The sequence below is a fragment of the Populus alba genome, chromosome 3, assembly GCF_005239225.2.
Source record: "Populus alba chromosome 3, ASM523922v2, whole genome shotgun sequence".
NCBI classification, from domain to species: Eukaryota; Viridiplantae; Streptophyta; class Magnoliopsida; order Malpighiales; family Salicaceae; genus Populus; species Populus alba.
Genome location: NC_133286.1, coordinates 13,874,362 through 13,897,786, shown reverse-complemented (window position 1 = coordinate 13,897,786; position 23,425 = coordinate 13,874,362). Strand labels below are relative to the sequence as shown.

Here is a 23,425-nt window from a genome sequence, read left to right as displayed (position 1 = left end):
AAACACTGTACTAAATTAAAAATATAATTTTTTTAATAATTAAAAAAAAAAAAAAAGAGACTAAAATACAAAAAAAAATCCAAAATATTGTAGATTATTATATTAATTAATGGTTTTTTATGAGCGTGAAGAACAGTTATTTTTCTTCTCACCGTTTAATATTGTTGTAAAAAAAATTCATTAACAAAAAAAAATATTTTGGATTTCTATGTAATACATGGTGTTTACGGGTGCGGCGAATAGTATTTTCCCCTATACCCTTTAGTTTTGGTTGCGTTGGAATTCCCATTCAGTCACCATCATTGGCTATCGAACGCAAAAGGAAAAGAAAAGAAAAAAAAAACGATAATATATAAATGAGGCCACGTAGAGACAGTTAGAGACGCCAATTCTCTCACAGCTTACAACATTCGACGACAGGGCCATCATACCCCAACCGCCACAACAACCAGAGGTTGTTATCGCCGGCGTCTTTATCAGAAGCTATATTATTAGCTAAAAGAGTGTTCATGGCAGGACAGTCAAGGAAATGGATGATATTGGTGGCAACTATATGGATCCAAGCATTTACAGGGACAAATTTTGATTTCTCTGCTTATTCATCGGATTTAAAATCCGTTCTTGGGATTTCTCAGGTGCAACTGAACTACTTGGCTGTGGCCTCTGATCTTGGAAAAGTTTTTGGATGGTCTTCAGGATTAGCTCTCATGTATTTTCCATTATGGGTGGTTCTTTTCATGGCTGCTTTCATGGGGTTCTTCGGTTATGGTCTTCAATGGCTTGTTATAAGGAACATAATCTCCCTGCCTTATATCCTGGTACGTTATCTTTTCTTCTTTATCTAACATGACATATATTTATGGCAATATAATAATTTGTGTTTCTATTGAGTTGATTTTGGATTCTTCTTGTATATCTGTTTTTGGGGTCATGATTTTTTCTGTATTTCTTGAATTTGCGTGTTTTGTTTTTCTGGTTCTCTCAGATTGATTGGTGGTATGATTTTTGATTTTTTTTTTTTTGAATTTCTCATTTCTGGGTCTTAATTTCTTGAAATTTATAGAAACCCAGCTCTTCTGTTGTTTGATCTTCAAGGGGAGACGAATGCTTTCTCCTGCCGCAATTCTCTAGTGTCTTCAGAGATGCTGATCACCCAACCTTTTGTTTGTCAATTCCCAAAACTACTTATTATTAAAATAATTATTTTAATGATTTATATTTAAAAACATATATATCTTTTTAGTCAAAATTATTTTTTTCTTATATTTTTTTATTTTAGCGAAAACATTTTTTTTCTTATCATTATTATTTTTTAAAAATAAAAATTGTTATAATTTAAAAATTAATTTTCAATAAAAAAAATATTTTTTAAATAATTTGTACTTAATTGCATAAAACATTAACATCAATATTATATTTTTAATTTCTAGAACATCACCAACACTAACCAAAAAAAAATTATTTTTTATTTTTAGTAAACTCTCTCTTTTTTCTTTTAGCATCTAAAAATAAAAAATTAAAGTTTAATGACCGAATTGTAAATATTAAAAACCAAATGCACCAAAATATAACAAAAAATATCAATTGTGCCGTTAACAAGATTAGAATTTAAGGTTTAGAAAATAATGTGCACGTCTCGCGAATATTAAGATGTTGCTTTGTTATAGGCCGTGTTTGGTGCCGTGTTTGTTTTGATTTTTTCAATAAAAATTTTATTTTATTTTATTTTTAAATTATTTTGATGTATTAATATTAAAGATAAATTTTAAAAAATAAAAAAAATATATTATTTTAATATATTTTTAAATAATATCTAATTATAATCCTGTTATTCTTAAGATTTTTTTTTTAAAAAAAAAACCAAGAAGAAACTTATTACTTTTACGGAAGAAAATAATTGAGATGCTGTTGGAAAATGGAATACTTGTCAGTTTTGTTTGTCTATTTCTGAAAAAAAACAAAAAACTATTGCAGGCATATTTAATATAGGGGGTTTAATTATTACCATGCACCAAGCTGTGTATGACTACTGTATCTGCCCTAAAATTCTTATTTAGTACATGACGTGCTATTCTTAAAAATACACATGACGCGGTCCAGTCATTTATGTGTCTTCAAGTTGTTATGGTGAATTTATAGTCATCCTATATGTTCACCCTGAACGTTTTAATGGATAATATTAGACATTAAAAAAATAATAAAGAAGAATTTTAAGAATATAAAAAATTCATTTGATTAATGGGTACTCTACAACTGGATCTCACTTTAAAATCATAATCCAATAATTTTTAATATATATAACCTCATGAATATTAACAGAATCATCAAGAACAACGTCGGCAACAAAAACAGGATCATTGAAATGTTCATGATCAAATACTTCTTTTAAGAAATAGATTATTGAAGGAAAAAAATTAAACATGTATTGCTAAATTCAATAACTTCGAAGGCCACAATAAAATAATTATTTATAAACACGTTACATTAGTTTAGTTATAGATAATAGGCTTGAAATCTAATTGATTGAAATAAAAAAGATCTCTTTTTAACTCTTTTTCATAAATTCTAGCCAGAAAATGTAATTAGTAGCTAGCATGCCATTTTCTTTAACATCTCTCGTACTTTCTTTTTAAGGAGTTGTTGATAATTAACTAATCACGGGCCAGAAGAACTGAAAAGAGCAATCTTATGAACTTCACCACACTTCAACTTAAATGTTTGAGATGCATATGGCCACAGCTAGAGAGAGCTCCTAGATATATACTTACAAAACTTGTTAGTTATTCATAATGTGGAGCCATCCATTCTGGAATTTGAATCACAAATTTATAAATCAGAAGTCTAAGTTTGCTGTAAAAAAAAAACAGTTCAAACTTCCAAGTTTGATTACTGCTTGGACCACGACACCAGTGCTGAAACTGAAAGTCCTGTCTGATGTAAGATTAATAAATGATCACGGGCCTCCCAGCAGAAGCATCTAGAAATTGTTGGATATTAATTGCACTTGTACATACTATACTGTTCCTAATGCGTTTACCTCTGCAAAAATCATGAGGCAACACTATTTATATAAAATAGGAGTATCAATATAACTAGACCTCAATTGGCTTGGCTATTTATAGTATCCAGTCATGGTACATAAATTCTCCCCTTAGATGTCCCGGTCTCCTAATTAAGCTCTTTCGAAAAATATCACATTTGTTCTGATAAAATAGATACCGATTTGAAAAGAAAGAAACTTGTGGGAAAAGCATACCAGAAATGCTCTGTGTGTATCCCTCCTGCATTGTTTGTTTATATATGAATCCATGAACTTTCTCAACTGTTGATGTTGGACAGGATATTATAGTTCATATCCTCCATTTTAGTTGTAGAAACTTTCTAGTACCTCTTTAGTCCTTCCTTCTTGCGTATATAGTATATACCACAAACTTTCTGTCACATACTGCTGATGAGAGTAGTGCAAATCTAGTGGTTGTATGTTTGCCGATTGCCAAACTAGCAGTAGGTGCTAAATGGATTGTTTGTTAGCTGCTTTAATTAATTTTTTCTTTCTGTTTCCAACCCTTTTGTTTCTTTCCTATCCTTGCCTTTGGCTATGGTTCACAGGGATGTTAGGGTTTTTTCCCTCCATTTCTCTTTGATTTCCTTCCCTCTCCTTGCCTGTGCTAAAACATGAAAAATATATCTGTTGGCTTGTATGAGTTCTTGTATTAATGGGGTGACACATAAGTTCCAGAACGGAAAACCTCAGACTTGTAGATGACTTTATCTTATATTTATAACCTGTCGTTTTAATTAGGTGAAGTTTACATCAGAATTCTTGTGAACAAGTAGCTTATTCCAGCAATGAACCAACATTCAAATTGGATTATCAAACTAGAACAGCTCAGTTTCTCACTGAGCTTGAAAACACCACAAGTGACGAGTCAAGGTTGTTTTTCTACTAGCATATCGTATGTGATGGCATGTTATAGATGGATATGTTTATCCGCCTCTATGACATGTGATAGATGAATATTTGTGTCTGTCATTAGTTTAGTTATAGCTATCTTTTTTTTAATTGAATAAGAAGAGAAAGCAGAAGGAAAAGATGAGTTCAAGATATAACAAATGAGAAGAAGGGAACGCTTTCCTATTACTAACGATAGCCTTGCCTTTTTTACCTTTTTTCCCCTTATTGTAGTAAGCAGGACTCCGATCCAATAAGGAAGAAAAAAAATGTTTCCTGGATTGTGTTCTGAAAAGAAAAAATGTTACTCCTCTGTAACTATTCTTCAAGATTCTGAAATTCTACATTATTAAGATCCAGAGTCTGAATATATACTTGAAGTGCTCTTTGTTAGAAAAGTGTTGGGGGAAAACATTTTTCTATCAAAATAATATAGAGAAGCAGCATAAGAAAATCTATTGTGGACAGAAAGCAATGTCAAGTAAAAATGTAAGGCTTCACATGCTATTATCACTGCAAAAGCAGAAGGAAGTATTTGATGAAATATACTCGAGTGTGCTTACATTTTCCTACTTTTTTTTTTTTTTTTTTTTATCCTTACATCATCAAGACAACATTCTTTTTAGTGAATTTTTTTTGCAGGTGTTTCTTCTTTGTCTGTTGGCTGGATGCAGTATTTGTTGGTTCAACACTGTATGCTTTGTCCTTTGCATAAAAAATTTCTCTGCTAACCGGCCCCTAGCTTTATCCCTCACGATAGCCTTCAATGGTGTGAGTGCAGCCCTATACACTCTCGCTGGCAATGCAATAGATTCATCATCAGATGCGATATATCTTCTTTTAAATGCTTGTATTCCCCTTATCTCTTCCATTGCAGCATTGATCCCAATTCTTCGTCAACCATCTTTAGACCCCCTTCCTCCAGATGGAGTCCGCCGTGATTCCATCATATTTCTCATATTGAATTTCTTATCCATCCTCACGGGAATTTATCTTCTTATCTTTGGTTCAAATTCATCTGATGAAACGAGAGCTCGTCTTCTCTTTGGTGGAGCAATTTTTCTACTAATTTTCCCATTATGTATCCCTGGTATTGTCTATGCTAGAGAATGGTTTCACCGGACCATCCATTCTAGTTTCAGCGTTCATGGCTCTGGCTTCATGCTTGTGGATGTTGAAGATCTTGAGCTTCACAAAGAGCTACTTACCCGGGAGTCAAGTTATCATGATAATGGAGATGAAACTGTGTATGGACATACAAGACAGAAAAGCGGTGGTGAAAAAGACGGGTGCTGTGATACGATGGTTAAGAAAGATCGATTAGAAATGCTTGGGGAAGAGCACCCTGCGTGGTTGCTGGTACGCAGGTTGGATTTTTGGCTATATTACATTGCATATTTCTGTGGGGGAACCATTGGCCTTGTATACAGCAACAATTTAGGCCAAATAGCAGAGTCAATCGGACAAAGCTCAAACACTACAACTCTTGTAACTCTCTATTCATCCTTCTCCTTTTTCGGCCGCTTGCTTTCGGCAGCACCAGACTACATTCGCGCGTAAGTGATCTTACTAAGTTTTCTTGACTTCTAATTTCAGCAGGGTCAGAGTGAATTGGATATGGTTCCTTTACCTTCTATTGATTCGCAGTCTTTCTTTCTTGAACACTAAATAAAGTGCTGCAAAATCCTTCAGATATTTCAACCTTGACATTATGTTATACTAAAAAGTCATAATGTCTTCTGCAGGAAGATCTACTTTGCAAGGACTGGATGGCTTACCATTGCCCTAGTGCCAACCCCAATAGCCTTCTTCTTGCTTGCTGCGTCAGGCAATGGTCTGGCATTGCATATAAGCACTTCATTAGTTGGATTGAGCTCTGGATTCATCTTTGCCGCAGCAGTTTCAATAACATCTGAGCTATTTGGACCTAATAGCATAGGCGTCAATCACAACATTCTTATCACAAATATCCCAATGGGGTCACTTGTTTATGGTGTTCTAGCAGCTGTAGTATATGATTCCCATGCAAGCTCTAGCCTAAACATCATTACTGACTCGGTAGTTTGCATGGGAAGGCAGTGCTATTACTTGACGTTTTTGTGGTGGGGATGCCTATCGGTGTTGGGATTAACTTCTAGTTTGTTGTTATTCTTGAGGACCAGACATGCCTACGATCAGTTCGAAGTTAAACGTATTTCTACGACACTAGTGTATTAAGAGGTAGCCAAGATTATGGTGTGGTCAGGTTCAAGTAGACAATGGGAGGCAAAAGTTGTATGGCTATATCAATGTTTACTTGTACTTGCTACGTGGGCCCAAACTTTTTTAGTTTTACAGGAGAGGAAGCTCTTGTATCAAGGATTTTGATCTGAAATGAAATCAAAGAAAATCCATTTTTGAATTTGGCAGTCAATAAGATCATGAAGATGATTGCCTTACAGTCTGATCGTTTTATTTCATTTGAAGGTTTACTGAATCTTAAACAACAGGGAGGTTGTTTTTTTTTTTTTTTTTATCTTCACTGTCACATGAAATGATCTTAATCATTCTTTGAAGCAAACAAACTGAAGCAACATGGTATATTTCAATAATTTTTCCTATAAAAATTAAATAAAAAATGTAAAACCAAAAACAGAGCCTATATTCTAACTAATGATAAGTACAATATGTTTCGTTTTTGATACAGAGAAATAACCTTTCATATGCCATAGCCATCTTACTGGCAGTGAACATGGAAGCAGCATACTGTTGGCACGCCTTCCCTCTTTGAGCTAGTCTTCTTGACCCTTCCATCACCGCAGCTTCCAATGCCTCCAGTAAAGACGCCACGTTTGGAGAAAACATGAATCCAAACTCATCATCAACAACAATAGTACCTTTAATACTAGGAAATCTTGATGCCATAACTGGTTTTCCACTCATCATTGCCTCCATGAGAGTAAGATCAAGCCCTTGAGGCCTAAGTGTTGGATTCACAAAGATATCAATCGAGTTATAGAATGCCCTCAACGCAGATGGACTCATAGATCCCAAAACCAAGACTCTAGTGCCTAGTTCTTGGTATCTTTGCTGCCATGGACCAGACCCCGCCACAATTAAATAGACATCAGGGTGTTTTGTCATGAACTCGGAAAATGCTTCATAGAGAAGAGGGTGCCCTTTATCTTTCACTAGTCTTCCAGCAACACCAAGTACTAAACTAGCATTAATTGGGACACCAATTTTAGACCTAAACTCCTGGCCTAATCTCTCATCTACTCCAAAACCATGTTCATCTACACCATTGACAATTACATGAACTCTTCTGCTAGGAATCTGATACACATCCCTTAGCATCTCACCGCAACTATCACTAATAGCAACATGATGTTCATAGTTCTTGAAAAACCTTATCTCATTAAGCACTTTAGGGACAACACCATGGAGACTTCTATTAAAATCAGGAGAGATGGGCTCCTTTGGTTTTCGTGTCAAGTCCTGGTAAATACTTGATTGTAAGCTTTCAAGAGCTATACCATGCCAGGAAACTGCAAGATTCTGAACATTGCGAGCTAACCAATGAGGCAAAGCCACACTTTCCGAGTGAACCACATCAAATGGTCTTTCACGTTGGTTCTCCTCATCAAATTGCTCCCATGCTTTGTTATACCTCCACCTGCCTGGCTCCCCTTCATGAAAATGAATTTGTGGATAAGATATCGCACTACCATGAGAAACAGATGGGTTATTTTCATCTACAGGAGAGGTGAAGATATGCACTTGGTGACCGCGGTGAGCTAGAGCGGTGTGTAAAGTGTAGGCATGGCGTTCCATGCCACCAGGGGTTGTGCCAACAGGCCATTTGCGAGAGAAAACAGCAATCTTGAGCTTGACCGGAGGAGGTTTATTTTCAATGAAGGCAAGGCGGTTCCATGCAAAGTCCGCGTTTCTTAGATCACCTGACCAGGGCTTATTGCCATGGTTGGCAATCAAGGTGGTGCAAATGGAGGTGGTTGGGGCACGGAGGAGGAAAAGTGCAGGGATGGTGAAGAGAACAATGAAGAAAAGCGTGGTACATAGGCTGGATTGAGAAGGGATGGTATGAGGTTTCTTGGGTTTGCTGTTGAAGGCCATGTTTTTTTGAGCGGAGGTAATGTTAGAATGTTGTCCTATGGGACTTGCTGATAACATGTTTGTTGTGTTAAGTTCGATGAATTTTAAATCTGTGTGCTCGAAAAAGTGGAGGAAAGTGGGGAGGTTTTGCGGTGAGGTGGTCACGCACTGAGAGCAAGTGCATGTTGTTTTAGTGCGTTTCTCACGCATCCTCCAAGACAAAAGAGGATTCTTCTTGTGAGGCTGACTTCTTCTTCCTCATGGGCAGTTCATATGATAGTTTGAAGAACACATTTACTCCATGTGCTGCTTCTTTTTGTAATGTTGAAGCCTCTCTCTTAGCCACCTTGCATCTTCCTCTGTCATTGCCGCCGCTAATTATTATGCACGCCTGCTGTGTTCATGTGACCCAACCCAGCACTACATCATAATTACCTGATAAAGTTAACTTTTGGTATTTGATTCACTTTTCTTGTAACATGACTGTGTTCTACCATAATAGCTTTAAACAATCTTTATTTTGTAATTTGAAACCGGGAGTAGTTTTTATTTTATAAAAATATAATTAATAAATACATGTTATTTATTCATGATTTTTTTTTTATTAACATGGATATCTGAACTGATTTGTGTACATCTCTCCTAATCCCGCAACTAATCCCGCAACTTAAAAGTTAGTTTAAAATTACATTCAATTTCTTTCTTTCGCCAGCGGGCGGGTCAACTTTGCTGTAGGTATGTTAGGCAAGAGGGATCCAATTCGTTTACGAAGTCAACCATTTTGGGTGGTTTGAAGTTGAAGCATTTCCTCTTAATTTTGACCGAAGCAAGCTAGCTGGTCCCAGTTTCTCCGGGGGTGCTTGTGGGTGATTTGAAAGCACGAAATTCTTTCTTTCTTTCTTTCTTTTTGAGGAGAGATCTTTCATTATTTTATGTTAATGTCAAAGGTCATCAATTTACGGCACTTGCTTCTGATTTTTGCTTGGACTCGAAGCCCTTTATTTTCAACCTCTGCTTGCTTTCTTTGCCAGAACCCACGCTCATGACCTTTATGGTTTGTATTTCAAGGCTGTTCCACCTAACCTGATGATTGTCCGCACCATGCTATCTCGATTCACTTGACCAAGGCATTGGCTAGATACCAAGGAAGAAAAGTACGAAATCCCAACAAAAGAGTTTTAGGAGGTAAGCGTGCATAAGCGGATTGCCATTTGAATAGTGATACAGATAATCAAGCAATGGGAATGAACACGAGGAAGGTAAGTATGACACAGTCATCTAACAAATCTCTTACACTTAGCCTTGTATTTCATCATTATAAATGATTAATTACGTTTTCTTGATATGACTGGAGCTGATTTCCTATAACTTGCACCTCTACTTTCCAACCTTCCTCTAGGGGAAACTCCATTTCTCGCGGTGGATTTTGATGGCGCTTGCCATTGCCCACAAGACACAGCCATGTCCTTGTAATGCTGGAGGGCTTCAAGAGTTTCGACAACAGATGGCATTTTGGGCCTGTCTCTGGGGTTCAAACTTATGCACTGTAACGCTAATAGAGCCATGTGCTTTGCTCCCTTGACGGAATACTGGCCGGCAAGTCTTGGATCCATAATACAGCGCAACCTGCGGCTGCTAGTCAGATAAGGTTTTGCCCAGTCGATGATGTTTTGCTCAGTCTTCGGTCTCGATCTATCTGTTGCTCTCCTTCCCGTGAGCAGCTCTAGTAAGACCACTCCAAAGCTATAAACATCACTTTGGGTTGTCAAATGCCCTGAAATGCGTTGTCAGACGAGCCATTGTCAGTGATCAAATCTCACAGTAATTGCCTCATATGATATTACATTTTCGTAATGTAGTTTATTAGTTCAAAAATCCATGCACGATTATGTTAGGGTTGGAAATGTATATCACAGAATCTTCCTGTTATGGACCCAAGAGAAAGCTTTGAGGCAACAGAATATTTGGTGCTCGAACCTGTTGAAACATATTCGGGGGCGGCGTATCCATAGGTACCCATCACTCGAGTGGTAACATGTGTCTCTGATCCTTCAGGTCCCATCTTTGCGAGCCCAAAATCTGATAATTTAGCCGTAAAATCCTGACAGCATAATCAAAAAGAACATCTGACATGTCAAGTTTGGGCATCTACGAGCCTGATTGAGAAAAGAAGGAGATGGTTTACACACAGAATCTAGCAACACATTGGAAGTTTTGAAGTCACGGTATATGACAGGCTTCTCAGCACCATGGAGAAAGGCTAGCCCCTTAGCTGCTCCTGTTGCTATCTTTAACCTTGTGCCCCATGGCAGGGACACTGAAAGCCCTGTGATCATCAAGAAATGAAACAAGACCTAGTTAGTAGCTGTTTACATCATCCTCATGAACTCTTCTTGCACACGATCCCCTTTCTTCATTTTTACCAACTCAATAAAATTAACATCAGAGTCGGGCTGTTTGCTTAATTTTTCAAAAGCTTTTTTCCATGGAAAATATACCCGTTTTGAATAACATAACTTGGAAGGTAATGTAAATCATAACCAGGAGAAAGAAAAGATTTTGTAATATAGAATTGATCAACTTACTTTTGAACAAGTGGTTTTCTAAGCTGCCTCGAGGCATAAACTCATAAACAAGAAGTCGTTCTTCTTCCTCGCAGCAATAGCCAAGCAGTTTTACTAAATTTGAGTGCCTAAGTTGTCCCAAGAATATTACTTCTGCCTGCAATAAAGAAAGATTTATTCAATTGATCAGCAGATAATGGAAGTTACAGAATTAACAGTTAAATTATTACTCAAGATGAGTTTGGAGAGTAGATGAGATTGAACATAAGTAAACTAGACATAACAAAGATTGTGCACTGGAAAGAAACAGAACATATATCTACTACTTCTCATAGAACAACTGCTTTTCATCATATTCTGTCTTGTCCTGCTTTTCATCATATTCCGAATCTTTAATACGAAATGCTACCATCATAGTACAAGTTGTTGATAAAAGGTATATAAAGATCTGAATGTTGATATAACCAGAAAAAGAAAGAACAAAGAGCAGAATATTTTTATATAGATTACTGCCATCCCTTAATTTTTATTTATAAATAAAATCAATCACAACACAATTAAAAAACTTAACTAACATAAACTCCTTTATTTATGGAGCTATGTAACTTATTCTAAATAAGTTTCATATCTAAAGAAGTAAAAGCTGACTAAACAACATTAATATAATGATATTACTAATAAATAAACATTGATGAAAAATAACATATGACTGCGACATTAATTTCAGCTTTGGTGCCATAACTTCAACACAAGTGAAGATAAAAGGAGGGAAAACTAGAAAACCTCCAAGGAGATGATGAGAGGAATTTTTGGACATGATGAGATGCAAGAAACATAGTGAAACAGGGCCGACATCCCAAGTGAAGGGTTGTACTATGCATCTCACATCATGAGAATCGAGAAAATTACATGAAAAATACCATGCATAAAAAGGATCAAGATTTGTAAGGATTATAATCTGCCAACGATCATAGAAATAACGAAAATAACAGTGATGGAAAAAATAGTCACGGTTACCAGCCATTCACGGTGACCTTGCAGGCCTTCGATGTCAAGAAGCTTAACAGCAACAGCCTGAGCCTTCAAACCTTGCCTCAAATTATCATCTACATAACCCTTATGCACAGTTCCAAACCCACCTTCTCCTAGCAAGAAACTGCTAGAAAAGTTCTGTGTTATAGCACGCAACTCACTCAGTTGAAAGTCAAACAAGTCAGACCCAAAAGTCAGTGCCAGATCCTCGTTGATACGAACTGATGAAGAACGGCTAAGATCAGAGAAGGACAATCTTCTAAACGATGGCAATGGAGCAATGCTCTTGGAAACGTCTGATTTTGATGTCCTGCATCTGCTATAGTTGCCAAAGAGTGCTTGATCCTCAACTGAACAGCAATTAGCTGTGAACGGTCTCCATGGCTTTGAGGATTCTCTCATTGTCAGTGCAAGGATAGAGCTGGTTGTGTGTGTATAGTTATGGAGTGGTGGGTGCGTTTGCTTTGTAATATAAACATCCCGGATTTTATTATCTAAAAGCTAGAGAGGACATTCTTTCTTCAACTGCTCTAACTACTCTACTAAATCGGGCATTTTCTTTGTTTAAAATCTTCTTTTCATCTACCATAATGCCTTTAGATATCGAAGGGAGGAGTTACATTGGAGGTTACCCTTGTGGCTGATCAGAGCACCAGACACGGATCCACACTTTGATTCCCGGGGGCCTAAACTTTAACATTTCCATTTTTGAAGAGCCATTTTCACATGACTGTCCTGAAAACTCTGTGGAGCCTGCCCGCCACTGCCAAAACAATTGAAATTTCTTAAAACCATGTATTTCACTTCACCATCCCAATTTAATAATTTAAATTTTTAAAATATAATTTATATTATTTTTTAATATATTTTTTTAAATAAAATTTATTTAAATTTAAAACTTAAATAAATTTACATTAACTTATATTTAATTTTTATCACGAAAACAACGGTTGGCTAAGAAAATATTTCTAGTCGCATCCTAGTTTTCAATTTCCGTGCACAAGTCCAATTTTCCGGCTCATCCTACCTAACAATAGTAGTTTGTAACGCTGTTGGTTAAAATCTTAAAAAAATTGTTTAAAATTAATTTTTTATATTTTAAATTATTTTATTACCCTAATACCAAATCCATAATTGAAGAGAAATTTTCAAAGGACGAAACATCACTGGAGCGGTTGAAGTTGAGGTGTTAGAGGATGATGTTTGCATTTCGTAATTCTGCTCCACTACAGTGACCAAACACTTACGTCATGCCATGTTCTATACCGTAAAAAGTAAACACTGTCCTCCTTGACTTGAGGATTTGGTGATTCTTGACTTTTTTTTAGCATCGTGATAAATTACAACCAAATTCCTTTTTTTAAATTTTTCTATTTAGTCTTAATTAAACGTGTGGATAGTATCTGTTAAATAGGCCCTCGTAAGTCGTATGTGTGTCCACAAGTCCATGTTGTTATGATATGAGAATTAATTCAACGAGGATGAAATTCTGTCGTCCTGTCTAATCAAAATATGGAGAGATTTTAGAATTAGTTAAGGTGTGTGTAAGCTGGCACGAACATCCATGTTAAACTAAAAAATAAAATATAAAAAGATTTAATCCTGGTTTAGATCAATTGATTCTAAATTTTGAATGATATCACTGTAAAGTTACATGGGATTAATTTCAAAATCTAAAAGAATTAGCTGAAGTACAAATAAATTGGCCAGAATATTCATAATTATATATATAAAAAATTATATAAGAAGAGATTTAAAGGGGAAAACAATCAGGAATTGAAACTAGTTGGACAGAAGGATTATCAGGGAAGGGCAGAGAAAATTGCTTTCCCGCTTTATCATGTTTATGTTTGTTTTCCATAATCTTCAGCCTCCGCCATGATCTTTCAGTGTCATTCTTACAATTAAGGCGATGAACAGTTGCGAGTTTTACTTTGTTCTTTCACATAATCAAGAATGGTCTTTCAGTGCTTGGATTCTGGCCTTCATCCTCCCTTGTTTTCTTGGCAGACAATCTGAATGTTTGTTTGGGGAAGATTGCGACCATCACAAATGAATAACGTAACCTTCAGGGATGATAATTTCACTCTATCATCATGATGGATACCTGATCTGAATAGATAGAGAATTTCTAGACTTGTTCGGGTTTGGGTTTGGTTAGGATTCGAGTAAAACTTAAAGGTAAAATATCAGGTTTGAAATTGGTTATAAATATTGGTTTATCCGACCCCAACCTGGACCGACCTAAACTAAATCAATAATCTTAAAGTTTTAAAAAATTTAATGTATATCAAACTAATTATGTACTAGATAGTTGTAAGTTATAACATTTGGGTTTCAGGTCAAGTTATGGATCCTCAATTGGATCAGGTATAAAAAATCAATATTTGTTAGGTTCAGTCGAGTCAGGTTATGATGGTTATTTTGGATTTAAATTTGAATATGGATAGTATAAAACATGACCTTTAAGTATCCATTGCCATCCCTCCCTTTTTTATTAAAATGAGGACATTAAAAAAAATTAAAAAAAAAGAAGAAGAAGAAGAAAGAATTGGTGAAAAATACTATAGATTGCAGCATAGTTTTCTTTCTTGTTTTTCTTGGTTCTTGAAGAATTTTTTATTCTAGTCACCAAAGTTTTTTTTTTTTTAACTTTATCTTTCTGCATTATGTTGCTTGAGATTTAGGCCTAGTAATTCATTTTAATTACCTAATAAGTTTTGAAAAAAAAAAATTGATATTGAATTGATGCTCAATTTGTTAAAATATAATTTAATTTTATTATTTAAAATTAAAAAAAATCATAAATATAATAAAATCATGTTCAAAATCTATTTAAAAACTTTAAGAATAAAAAAATGATTTGAATCTATTTCTCATAAACAATTTATTATCAGAATTATTATTTTCATATCAGATATATAAAAAAAAAAAATTATTAAAGTTCAAATAAAAGTTTGTAATAATATTTAAAAAACATGTCAAAGTTAAAGAATAAATAAATCTTGTAATTTTTTTCATAATGGTAAAAACAAAGAAGAAAAGGACAAAAAAATGAACAAGCCTCTCACATGTTTGTTTTTGTGGTCAGAAAATACTTTTGAATTTTTTTTATTTCAAATTTATTTTTTCTAGATGGTTTTCATATATTTATATAAAAAAATAAAATTTAAAAAATAATAACAGTAATAAAATAAAATAAATAAATAAACCATGTATTAATCAACTCGTCTGTTTTGGTTCCCAAAAAAAAAAAAAATTTAGCTAGATGCTATTATCTAGAAAAAGCATGGGTGCTTAATTCACGCAAAAAAAATGTGACTCCTGAAAAATTCTTTAGGCCGCCCTCGATATTAACATTTTTAATTAATCCCCTGATCGCATTCCCTCCGATCATGGAAAACGCCAAACCAGAAAGCCGCCAATCCATTAATTTTCATAATTTCATAGTAATATTTTTGTTGATTATTGCCATAGTAATGGCTTTAACGGGATATATATAGCATTTATGAACGCAGTAATGCATCACTCCCATGATCTCCTTCACCTTTCATATTCCTCCATCATTACAGTAACTCCCGTTTGGATGACCTTTCCATTACCCTGTCTCCATTCCTGGTTTCCTATAAATTATTCTGCCATGCCAATCCACTCTTCAAGCCCCTTACTTTCCCAAATGGCCACCGCCAGTTTCAGCTTCGTCACCATTGTCGTGTGTTTCACTAGTCTGTCGGCATTTCCACTCTCAGGCGCAGCAGCCAGCCCTGATCCAGGGTTCACTCTAAATCTTATTCATCGTGATTCTCCTCTTTCCCCACTTTACAACCCAAATCATACCGATTTCGATCGCTTGCGCAACGCTTTTAATCGTTCCGTATCGCGTGTCAATGTCTTCAAGAGCAAGGCAGTTGATATAAATTCATTCCAAAATGACTTGGTACCAAATGGTGGTGAATACTTCATGAAAATGTCCATTGGAACACCATTAGTTGAGGTAATTGTAATAGCTGATACCGGTAGTGACCTAACATGGGTTCAGTGTCTGCCTTGCGATCCATGTTACAGGCAAAAATCTCCTCTCTTCGATCCATCACGATCTTCATCGTATCGTCACATGTTATGTGGGAGTCGGTTTTGCAATGCATTGGATGCTTCCGAGCAAGCTTGTGCCATGGATACAAATATCTGTGAGTACCATTACTCATATGGAGACAAGTCATACACTAATGGGAATCTTGCTACTGAGAAGTTTACCATTGGCTCCACTAGCAGCCGTCCAGTTCATCTATCACCAATTGTGTTTGGCTGCGGTACTGGAAATGGTGGCACGTTCGATGAGCTAGGTTCTGGCATAGTTGGCCTCGGTGGTGGCGCTCTTTCCCTAGTGTCACAACTGAGTTCAATAATTAAAGGCAAGTTCTCATACTGTTTGGTGCCATTATCTGAACAATCGAATGTCACAAGCAAGATCAAATTCGGTACTGATAGCGTCATTTCCGGTCCCCATGTGGTTTCCACTCCTTTGGTTTCTAAACAACCTGACACCTACTATTACGTAACGCTAGAGGCCATTAGTGTCGGAAACAAGAGATTGCCTTATACTAATGGTTTGTTAAATGGTAATGTTGAAGAGGGCAACGTCATCATCGATTCAGGCACCACCTTAACTTTTCTTGATTCTGAATTCTTCACCGAATTAGAAAGAGTGTTGGAGGAAACAGTGAAGGCGGAACGTGTTAGCGACCCTAGAGGGCTTTTCAGCGTTTGTTTCAGAAGTGCAGGTGATATTGATCTTCCTGTCATAGCAGTTCATTTCACTGATGCGGATGTGAAGTTGCAGCCACTGAATACATTTGTCAAAGCCGATGAGGATTTACTATGCTTCACTATGATATCATCCAATCAAATAGGAATATTTGGGAACCTGGCTCAAATGGATTTTCTAGTAGGCTACGACCTTGAGAAGAGGACAGTGTCCTTCAAACCCACTGATTGCACCAAGCACTAGTGGAAAGTGTTTTACGGATCATGTTGACGTAGTTTATTTGAATAAATGTCATGTTCTGTTTATTGAAAAATCTGGTAAAAGATATCTTTAATGAAGTCATAAAGCTGACATGCAAAACAGTTAGCCAGAGCTAACATTTGAAATTGCCGTTGTTTTAAAACTTCAGAAACTGAATCTCAAGAACATATAATTTCTTCCTTGAACTCATCTAGAGTTTCGATTTCCCAGTCAAGTCAATTGTTTGGCTGGCTCGTAACAGGTAAACTGCATTCAATAACAGGTCCACTGCAATTGTTTGTGCAATAACATGCTAAAGCTGTCACAAGAAAAAATTGTGAAGCTAAACATAATATTAATATTTACTGATATAATCACGCACGCACTTGTAAATTGCAATTCAATGTTGGGTTGGTCCGCTAGGGACAAGCAGGGCTTCAGGACAGAGAAACTAGCTACACTAGGAACCCGAGAAATTAACCCAGGTTGCGAAAATCCTGACACCCACCACCCAAATACATGAACAAGGCAAAACATTGGACACGATTAGTTACAAATATTAATTTCACCTGTAATACCTGTAAAGAATAGCACAGCGCCAGCTACCATGTTGAGATATGTAGCTAGCGTTTTCAGGTTTCTAGGACATCATGTCTAGCTGACTTGGTAGACATAAGAAAATATTTTAGCAGCAGTAATTGTCTTACTAAGCTCGAAACACCAGCTTTAATGGAAAGCTTTGAGTCCAACAAATTCCTTTCGCACTCAGTACTGTTTTTAAGATCAGATTCAATTGCACCAGATGTAATTAGTGTTGGAATTAATTTTAAAATCAAATTATTCTTTTAGTTCTCCTATGTTTATCCTTTTACTAGTATAAAAATATTAAGTATTGTATTCAAGTCCAAGTTCCATATCATTTTCTCTCTTAGGAGAGTAATATATATTATATGAAAGATATTTATTTCCACCAGGCTTCCCTTTCCATCTTTTCCCTTGGTTATTTCTAACATGATGTCAAAGTTAGTTTGAATTAGTGGGATGTTTGAGAAATTAAAGCATGTGTGTAGATGAGAGAGTGGACGGAGAAGTGGAATTAAAAGGAAAAAAAAAAAAGTGCAAGCAAATGGAGTCCAACAAGAGAATTGTCATCTTGCGTTGAAAGAATGATAGAAAAAGCCAAAAAAAACTTAGTGCAAGATGACAATTTGCATAAGAGATGGTGTGGTACAATAATAATCGCACATGATGAACAAAAAAGACAGGTTTTCTTTAAAAAAGAAGAGAGGGATATGGCCATAGAGCCATGATAAATGCGGCGGAAACCACTAAACAAGAAAAATAACTTAGATGAGTTATATTTAAGCAAATATACAAGTTCAGCGGTAACAAATTCTTCTTTCATGAGCTCTACAGCAGCAACTCAAAAATCTGTTGTTTTTCTTTTTTTAGTCAGAACCAAAGTTGCTTAATGGAGAGAGTTCTAATGAAAAACATACACAAATCAAAGGCTGGTAAGGCTAGGGAGAAGACTTTGTCCGATCAATTAGAGGCTAAGCAGGGAATGGCTATGAGAGAACGTGAAAGTGTGAATGGTTGGGATCAGGATTATACAAGACCGACATGGAACCGAGTCCGTGAACCCCAAGCTCACATCATAAAAAATTTCCCACATGCCGGCAATCTGTCACATTGCCATACCTGATGTGGATGAAGAAACAGGGAAGATTTCATACGAAGTGAAGCAACATTTGTGATTGCTGCAAGAGAAATTGGTTTCGAATTCTACAAAAGGACTCAAACAAGCGTGCCTCAATCCAAAGACCAGGAGGAAAGTTGAAAGGGTGCATAGAGCTCTGAATGTTTTGGAGTTTAACAGTGCGAGAAAGTGGGATGCCAGGATGTCTGTGATAGCAAGAAATGAGAAGGGTGCAACACCCATGCATGGTAAGATGATCGATCCTCCACCATTTTGTCCGACAAAACAAAACCTTTTCTATGAAAGAAAGAATTCAGGGATTGATTCGAAACATATGACAAACTAATGAGATCACAATAAACTTATGGGTGAGCACTTGCATAACCCGAAGACCGACCCGATCAGCACAGCGGCCAGCACGTGCATCTGGACTCCAGTCAAAACTCTCATTCTTATCCGACAGCCAGTTTTCACTTTCCATTTTTTCTCCCTCTGATCGCCTTTCCTTTCCCATTTCCCTTTTACCCTTCTGTCCTGCAAAGAAAGCTAACCACAAACATGTAAATAAGAAATTCTCTATCCAAAAATCTAAGTTACTTTCTTCCTTAATCGCCTCCTCCATTTTTTATGTATTTTTGCAGCCTGAGGCGACCTAAATTTTCTCCCTCGCAAACTTTGCTCTTGTAACTGTTTTAACTGCACACATAGTAACTGTAGAGTGAGTGATTAATAGAGTAGTAAGAGGTTTTCTTTTACATGGAAGCCTTCAAAAAGCAAGCTACCAGGCTTAGAGAGCAAGTTGCAAAGCAACAGCTAGTAATTCAACTTCTCTCTTGTCAACTGTTTCTTTTTTCTTCTTCTTTTTACTTATTATTCGGAATTTTTGTTTTCTGTTTATTTATTTTGTTTGGCAGGCAATATTGAAGCATTTGGGACATCTTAGCAATGAAGGAATTATCGTTGATGAAGCTGAATTACAATGCTATCAACATCTTCAAAATCTCTACAATTCCACCAGAACTGCTAAGGTACAGTTACTGGCTACGATCTTCTTCTTCTTCTTTTCCTTTTTTATGAAGCTTCATTTCATTTCATTTCATTTTTTATAGAGGCGAATTTTCTTTTATGTTAAATTAACAGCATTTTCAAAAGAATATTGTTCGCGGTGTTGAAGGTTTTGTATCTGTTAGTTCAAAGCAAATGGAAATGTGTGAGTGTGGATTTTGCTTTTTGACTACTTTGTTTGTTATGGTTTGTTTTCTTTACGAGGCTGATATGTGAAATTTTCGGCTTTGGGGTTTTTTTTAGTGAGGAGGTTGGCTGGTGAGTGTTGTAAATACGGAGCTGAGAATCAGAAGGAGAGCAATTATGTTGCGAGGGCTGTTCTTCAGTTCGGTGCCTCGCGTAATTTGATGGAAAACGAGAAGGAAACTTTGGTTGGGGTTCTTAATGACCAGGTAATTTCTTTTATAGATACTAACAATTCCAAAGCAAACTTACTGAATGGTGGTGATGAGTGTGGGAATGCATAAATAACATAGAGAGGCGTGCATGCGTCCATGCTTATGTAAATGCATTCCATTTAAGTATATGTTAGGAGATCATTGCTTCTTTTGAGTTTTTCTGCCATTTCCAAATGCTAATAGTTATTGTAGCTCCTGCTAAAATTAGTAACTCTTCATTCGATAAGCGGCCATCTACTTGTTACTATCATCATGTTAAATGAAAGCATGAGAAAGATGTTTTTACAATACACAAATTGATATATAAATGATGTGTTCATGAACAATGTACTAATAGAAGCGACATTAGTGTTGTGTTGTTATTATTATTTTTTAAGCCCTAGCAAGTGTAGTGCCAAAAATGAACGATGGATTTCTTGGGATTTTTAGCATGAGCTGTCATTTCAGAGAACTTGGGTTTTGCCATATATCTCTTTTTATATTCCTAATCGAGTTGCGGGTTTTCAATATTTAGGTTTCTAAGCCACTTCGGGCTTTAATAACAGGAGCTCCTTTGGAGGATGCTCGCCGCTTGACTCACCATCATGACAAACTCCGTCAAGCGGTTGAAGTCCAGGTAAAGTTTCATGTCTCATGGATGTAATGGTTTTGGGGATTGTGGTAGAGTCATGGTGGTATATTCTTGTCAGGCAGCTGAAGTATTGAGGTGTCGGTCAAAAACCAGGGATTCTGAAATATCTGCTGAGAGTTGCACGAAGCTTCGAGTGGCAGAGGCAAGGTTGGCTGAGCTTAAATCTACCGTGATGTCACTTGGGAGAGAAGCAACTGCTGCCATGTCTTCAGTTGAAAATCAACAGCAACAGATTACTGCTCAGCGGCTGTTTAGTATGGTATTGCATGCTTTTCTTCTTTCTCCCTTATGTGCGAGTACGTGTGTGCGCATGACTTTCTGATCTTTCTGCTTCTCAGATCATGATCTATTGTCGTTGACAACTTTGTCCATCTAAACATGATCTGTTGTTGCCTCATCTACTCTTTACCTGTTTGGGAAAAGTTTTTCTTATGGTTCATCTTCCTAGCTTGTCAGGGAATTCAATTTGGCAGTTGCTTCTGCATATCTGTCTTTGTGGCTAGCTAGCATTGTATCCTTCCATTTACCGTTTCAGAATTTTTCTTGTCCTCATAGTGATCTCCTCTCGTTTGTCTTATAAATATCTTGCTTATTTTCACGAATGTAAAGAGTGGTTTACCGTATTCAAGATTTGTGCTGCTTGTTCAAATTTGGTCTAGGTAAGGGTTATTTGTGTTTTCTGTTTATTGATCTGAAACAAAATCATTTTTCAGATAGATGCTGAGAGATGTTATCATCAACATGTTCTTACTATTTTGGATAAGCTACATGCTGAGGTTTGTTCTCTGGAACTCTGGACCTGGCATGTTTATCATTTATTGTCTTTTGAAAATCATATTTCTCTTTATCACTCCCTGCGAGCTTTCTTCACTTATCAGTTGCTCAAACATTGCCTTGCTATAATTCTAATTTTATGTCTGAGATAGATTATGGCTGCTGCAATTTCAAAATGTTTATTATTGATTTAGATGATTCTCGAGGAGCAATTAAACGAGTCTTCACCGCAATCGGCAACCACACAGAGAGAGATGATTGTCCCATCTGTACATGAGAGTAATACTTCAAATGGATCTAAGAATCACACGGACAATAATAATCAAGAGGACGGGCTTTTCATAGCAAAAGTAAGACGTTTCATCACGTCGAATATTCCATCTCTTCTTTCAAACCTGGCCACACAGCGCAGAAAAATGATAAATATTGTAGAACACTCTTTGATGATCTTTTCCCCCATCTTTTCTCTGCTTGCACAGCTCATAACTCGAAAATGGGAATGTGCCTACACATCTCATGATGTTCGATTCCTGTTTTTCTGTTAAAACTATTGCAATTACTTCTTCATCCCCTGTAATTGCAATCTGCAAGATTACTTTACCATTTCATTTCATTGCAATTTGGCAACTCACCTTTGAAATAAAACTATTACTTTAAATCTCTCTCTCTCTCTCTCTCTCTCTCTCTCTATATATATATATATATATATATATATATATATATATATATATATATATATATATTCAAGGGTGAGTTACCCTTGAAAGTATTTTGTCATCTCACTGATTTATTTGTCTATAACCGTAACCAGACTACTTACATAAGGAGCCGTATGTAACTGTGTGCTGTCATGGAATTTTCTGTCAGTGCGAACTGGGAAGAGATGTTCTCCTTTTTAAGATTCACTTTTTCTTGTCCTTGGTGGTCTTAATTTCTTTTTATTCTTCAATTTTCAGGTCATACACCCATTTGATGCTCAAGCTGAAGGGGAGTTGAGTCTATCTGTTGATGATTTTGTTGTGGTCCGGCAGGTACTTTCTCCACTGATCATGCCTCTGATGACCTATAGACTGTTATATGTCAAGCTATCATTTAAGCCAAAACTTAGTAAATGAAAGCATAAAATAGTTGGAAAAGAAAAGTCTCTCTCTACAAAAGAAAAAAAGTCTGCAAAAAAAGTCTACTCGTGCATTCTTCTGGCCTTTGGGGAAATTTCAGATTCCCGTCCATGCCTCAATATAATTTGTCCATTTCCCAGTATCCCATGTGTAAACATGTTTGTAGGGTTTTTTTTCTTTTTCTTTTTCCTGTTCTGATCAGCAACACATGGTAGTTTGAAGTATATTCTATTTCTTTTCATTAGAGCTCTGCCTAGTTATGGGTTTATCTTATGTTTCTTTACAGTAGAGCTCTGCCTGTAAAATGATTTTGCGCCAAGGCTTTTACGAGGATAGATCTTGGTGCTTGCAGTTGGCAGTTTTCTCCATTAGAAACCCAGAAACTCTTATCATTTGTCGAGCATCATCACAAACACAAGATGGGAATTCGTTTGCATACCAATATCTATTGATTGTTGAATATCCTTAGTTCTCATCCCTGTCTCTGTCTTCGTTGATTTACTCCAGGAGATGCATCTTTAATGCAAATACATGTTTCAGAATGAGCTTCAACTTTTTCCTCTCTAACATCCCCTTTCTTTACTTTTTGTTGATAATATCAAGGTGGCTCCAACAGGTTGGTCAGAAGGAGAATGCAAAGGCAAGGCTGGATGGTTTCCCTCTGCCTACATAGAAAAGCATGAAAACTCACCTGCAAGCAAGATAATGGAAGAAAGCTTAACTTCTTGATCGAAATTGTTCATGTACAGAAGACGTATATGTCCTGTTTATATTAGAGTCCAAATCTATGCAGGAACGGGCTACCTCGGTCAGCGAGTTATTGAAATCCATTCCTTCTGGCATGGTTTTATTTTATTTTTGTGCTCACGGAAATAAGGCCAGTGAGCAGCTTGTACTGAATGTGTACCTGTTCATCTGTAGCAAATTTTGTTGGATAATAAAACGCACCCGCGCTTGGGTTAAGCTATCTTCTAAATTCAAGCGAGTAATCGCAAGTTCTTCACCTTAAAAATACCTAGACTGTTAGAATTTGCAGTAGCTACACGGTTAAGAACTCTTTCCTTGTTTTCTTTGTTAAGAAAATAAAAATAAATT

The 23,425-nt window shown here is 36.2% G+C and overlaps 5 protein-coding genes and 1 long non-coding RNA gene across 7 annotated transcripts; 4 read left to right on the top strand and 2 right to left on the bottom strand.

Annotated features, from left to right (window-relative positions):
* The first annotated feature begins 351 nt into the window (after positions 1-351).
* Positions 352-6,353, top strand: LOC118028697 (protein NUCLEAR FUSION DEFECTIVE 4). The gene is made up of 3 exons (XM_035032389.2): positions 352-818; positions 4,595-5,508; positions 5,698-6,353. Exons 1-3 carry the CDS (start codon positions 510-512, stop codon positions 6,167-6,169), a joined length of 1,695 nt encoding a protein of 564 aa, XP_034888280.1. The 5' UTR covers positions 352-509; the 3' UTR covers positions 6,170-6,353.
* Positions 6,354-6,514: 161 nt separating this feature from the next.
* On the bottom strand, positions 6,515-8,339 carry LOC118028698 (uncharacterized). Its single transcript, XM_035032390.2, has one exon. The coding sequence runs from the start codon at positions 8,252-8,254 to the stop codon at positions 6,602-6,604; it is 1,653 nt and encodes a 550-aa protein (XP_034888281.1). The 5' UTR covers positions 8,255-8,339; the 3' UTR covers positions 6,515-6,601.
* An 847-nt stretch (positions 8,340-9,186) lies between these two features.
* LOC140955381 (uncharacterized) lies at positions 9,187-10,797 on the top strand. The gene is made up of 2 exons (XR_012169394.1): positions 9,187-9,303; positions 9,444-10,797. It is a non-coding gene; the product is annotated as an uncharacterized lncRNA (long non-coding RNA).
* On the bottom strand, positions 9,231-12,322 carry LOC118028702 (probable serine/threonine-protein kinase PBL15). The gene is made up of 5 exons (XM_035032398.2): positions 11,626-12,322; positions 10,630-10,765; positions 10,234-10,370; positions 10,022-10,145; positions 9,231-9,818 (listed from the first exon to the last, which is right to left on the bottom strand). The coding sequence occupies exons 1-5, from the start codon at positions 12,040-12,042 to the stop codon at positions 9,370-9,372; spliced, it is 1,263 nt and encodes a 420-aa protein (XP_034888289.1). The 5' UTR covers positions 12,043-12,322; the 3' UTR covers positions 9,231-9,369.
* A 2,862-nt stretch (positions 12,323-15,184) lies between these two features.
* Positions 15,185-16,687, top strand: LOC118028701 (aspartic proteinase CDR1-like). The gene has a single exon (XM_035032397.2). It carries the CDS (start codon positions 15,227-15,229, stop codon positions 16,646-16,648), a length of 1,422 nt encoding a protein of 473 aa, XP_034888288.2. The 5' UTR covers positions 15,185-15,226; the 3' UTR covers positions 16,649-16,687.
* Positions 16,688-18,276: 1,589 nt separating this feature from the next.
* Positions 18,277-23,297, top strand: LOC118028703 (SH3 domain-containing protein 1-like). Of its 2 annotated transcripts, none has more exons than XM_035032400.1 (10): positions 18,277-18,592; positions 19,259-19,372; positions 19,485-19,554; positions 19,653-19,801; positions 20,322-20,423; positions 20,497-20,697; positions 21,152-21,214; positions 21,407-21,562; positions 22,169-22,243; positions 22,934-23,297. In XM_035032400.1, the coding sequence occupies exons 1-10, from the start codon at positions 18,566-18,568 to the stop codon at positions 23,057-23,059; spliced, it is 1,083 nt and encodes a 360-aa protein (XP_034888291.1). In that variant the 5' UTR covers positions 18,277-18,565; the 3' UTR covers positions 23,060-23,297. The 2 variants fall into 2 exon arrangements, with proteins under 2 accessions (XP_034888291.1, XP_034888290.1); XM_035032399.2 differs by lacking the exon at positions 18,277-18,592 and adding an exon at positions 18,636-19,160.
* Positions 23,298-23,425: the final 128 nt, after the last annotated feature.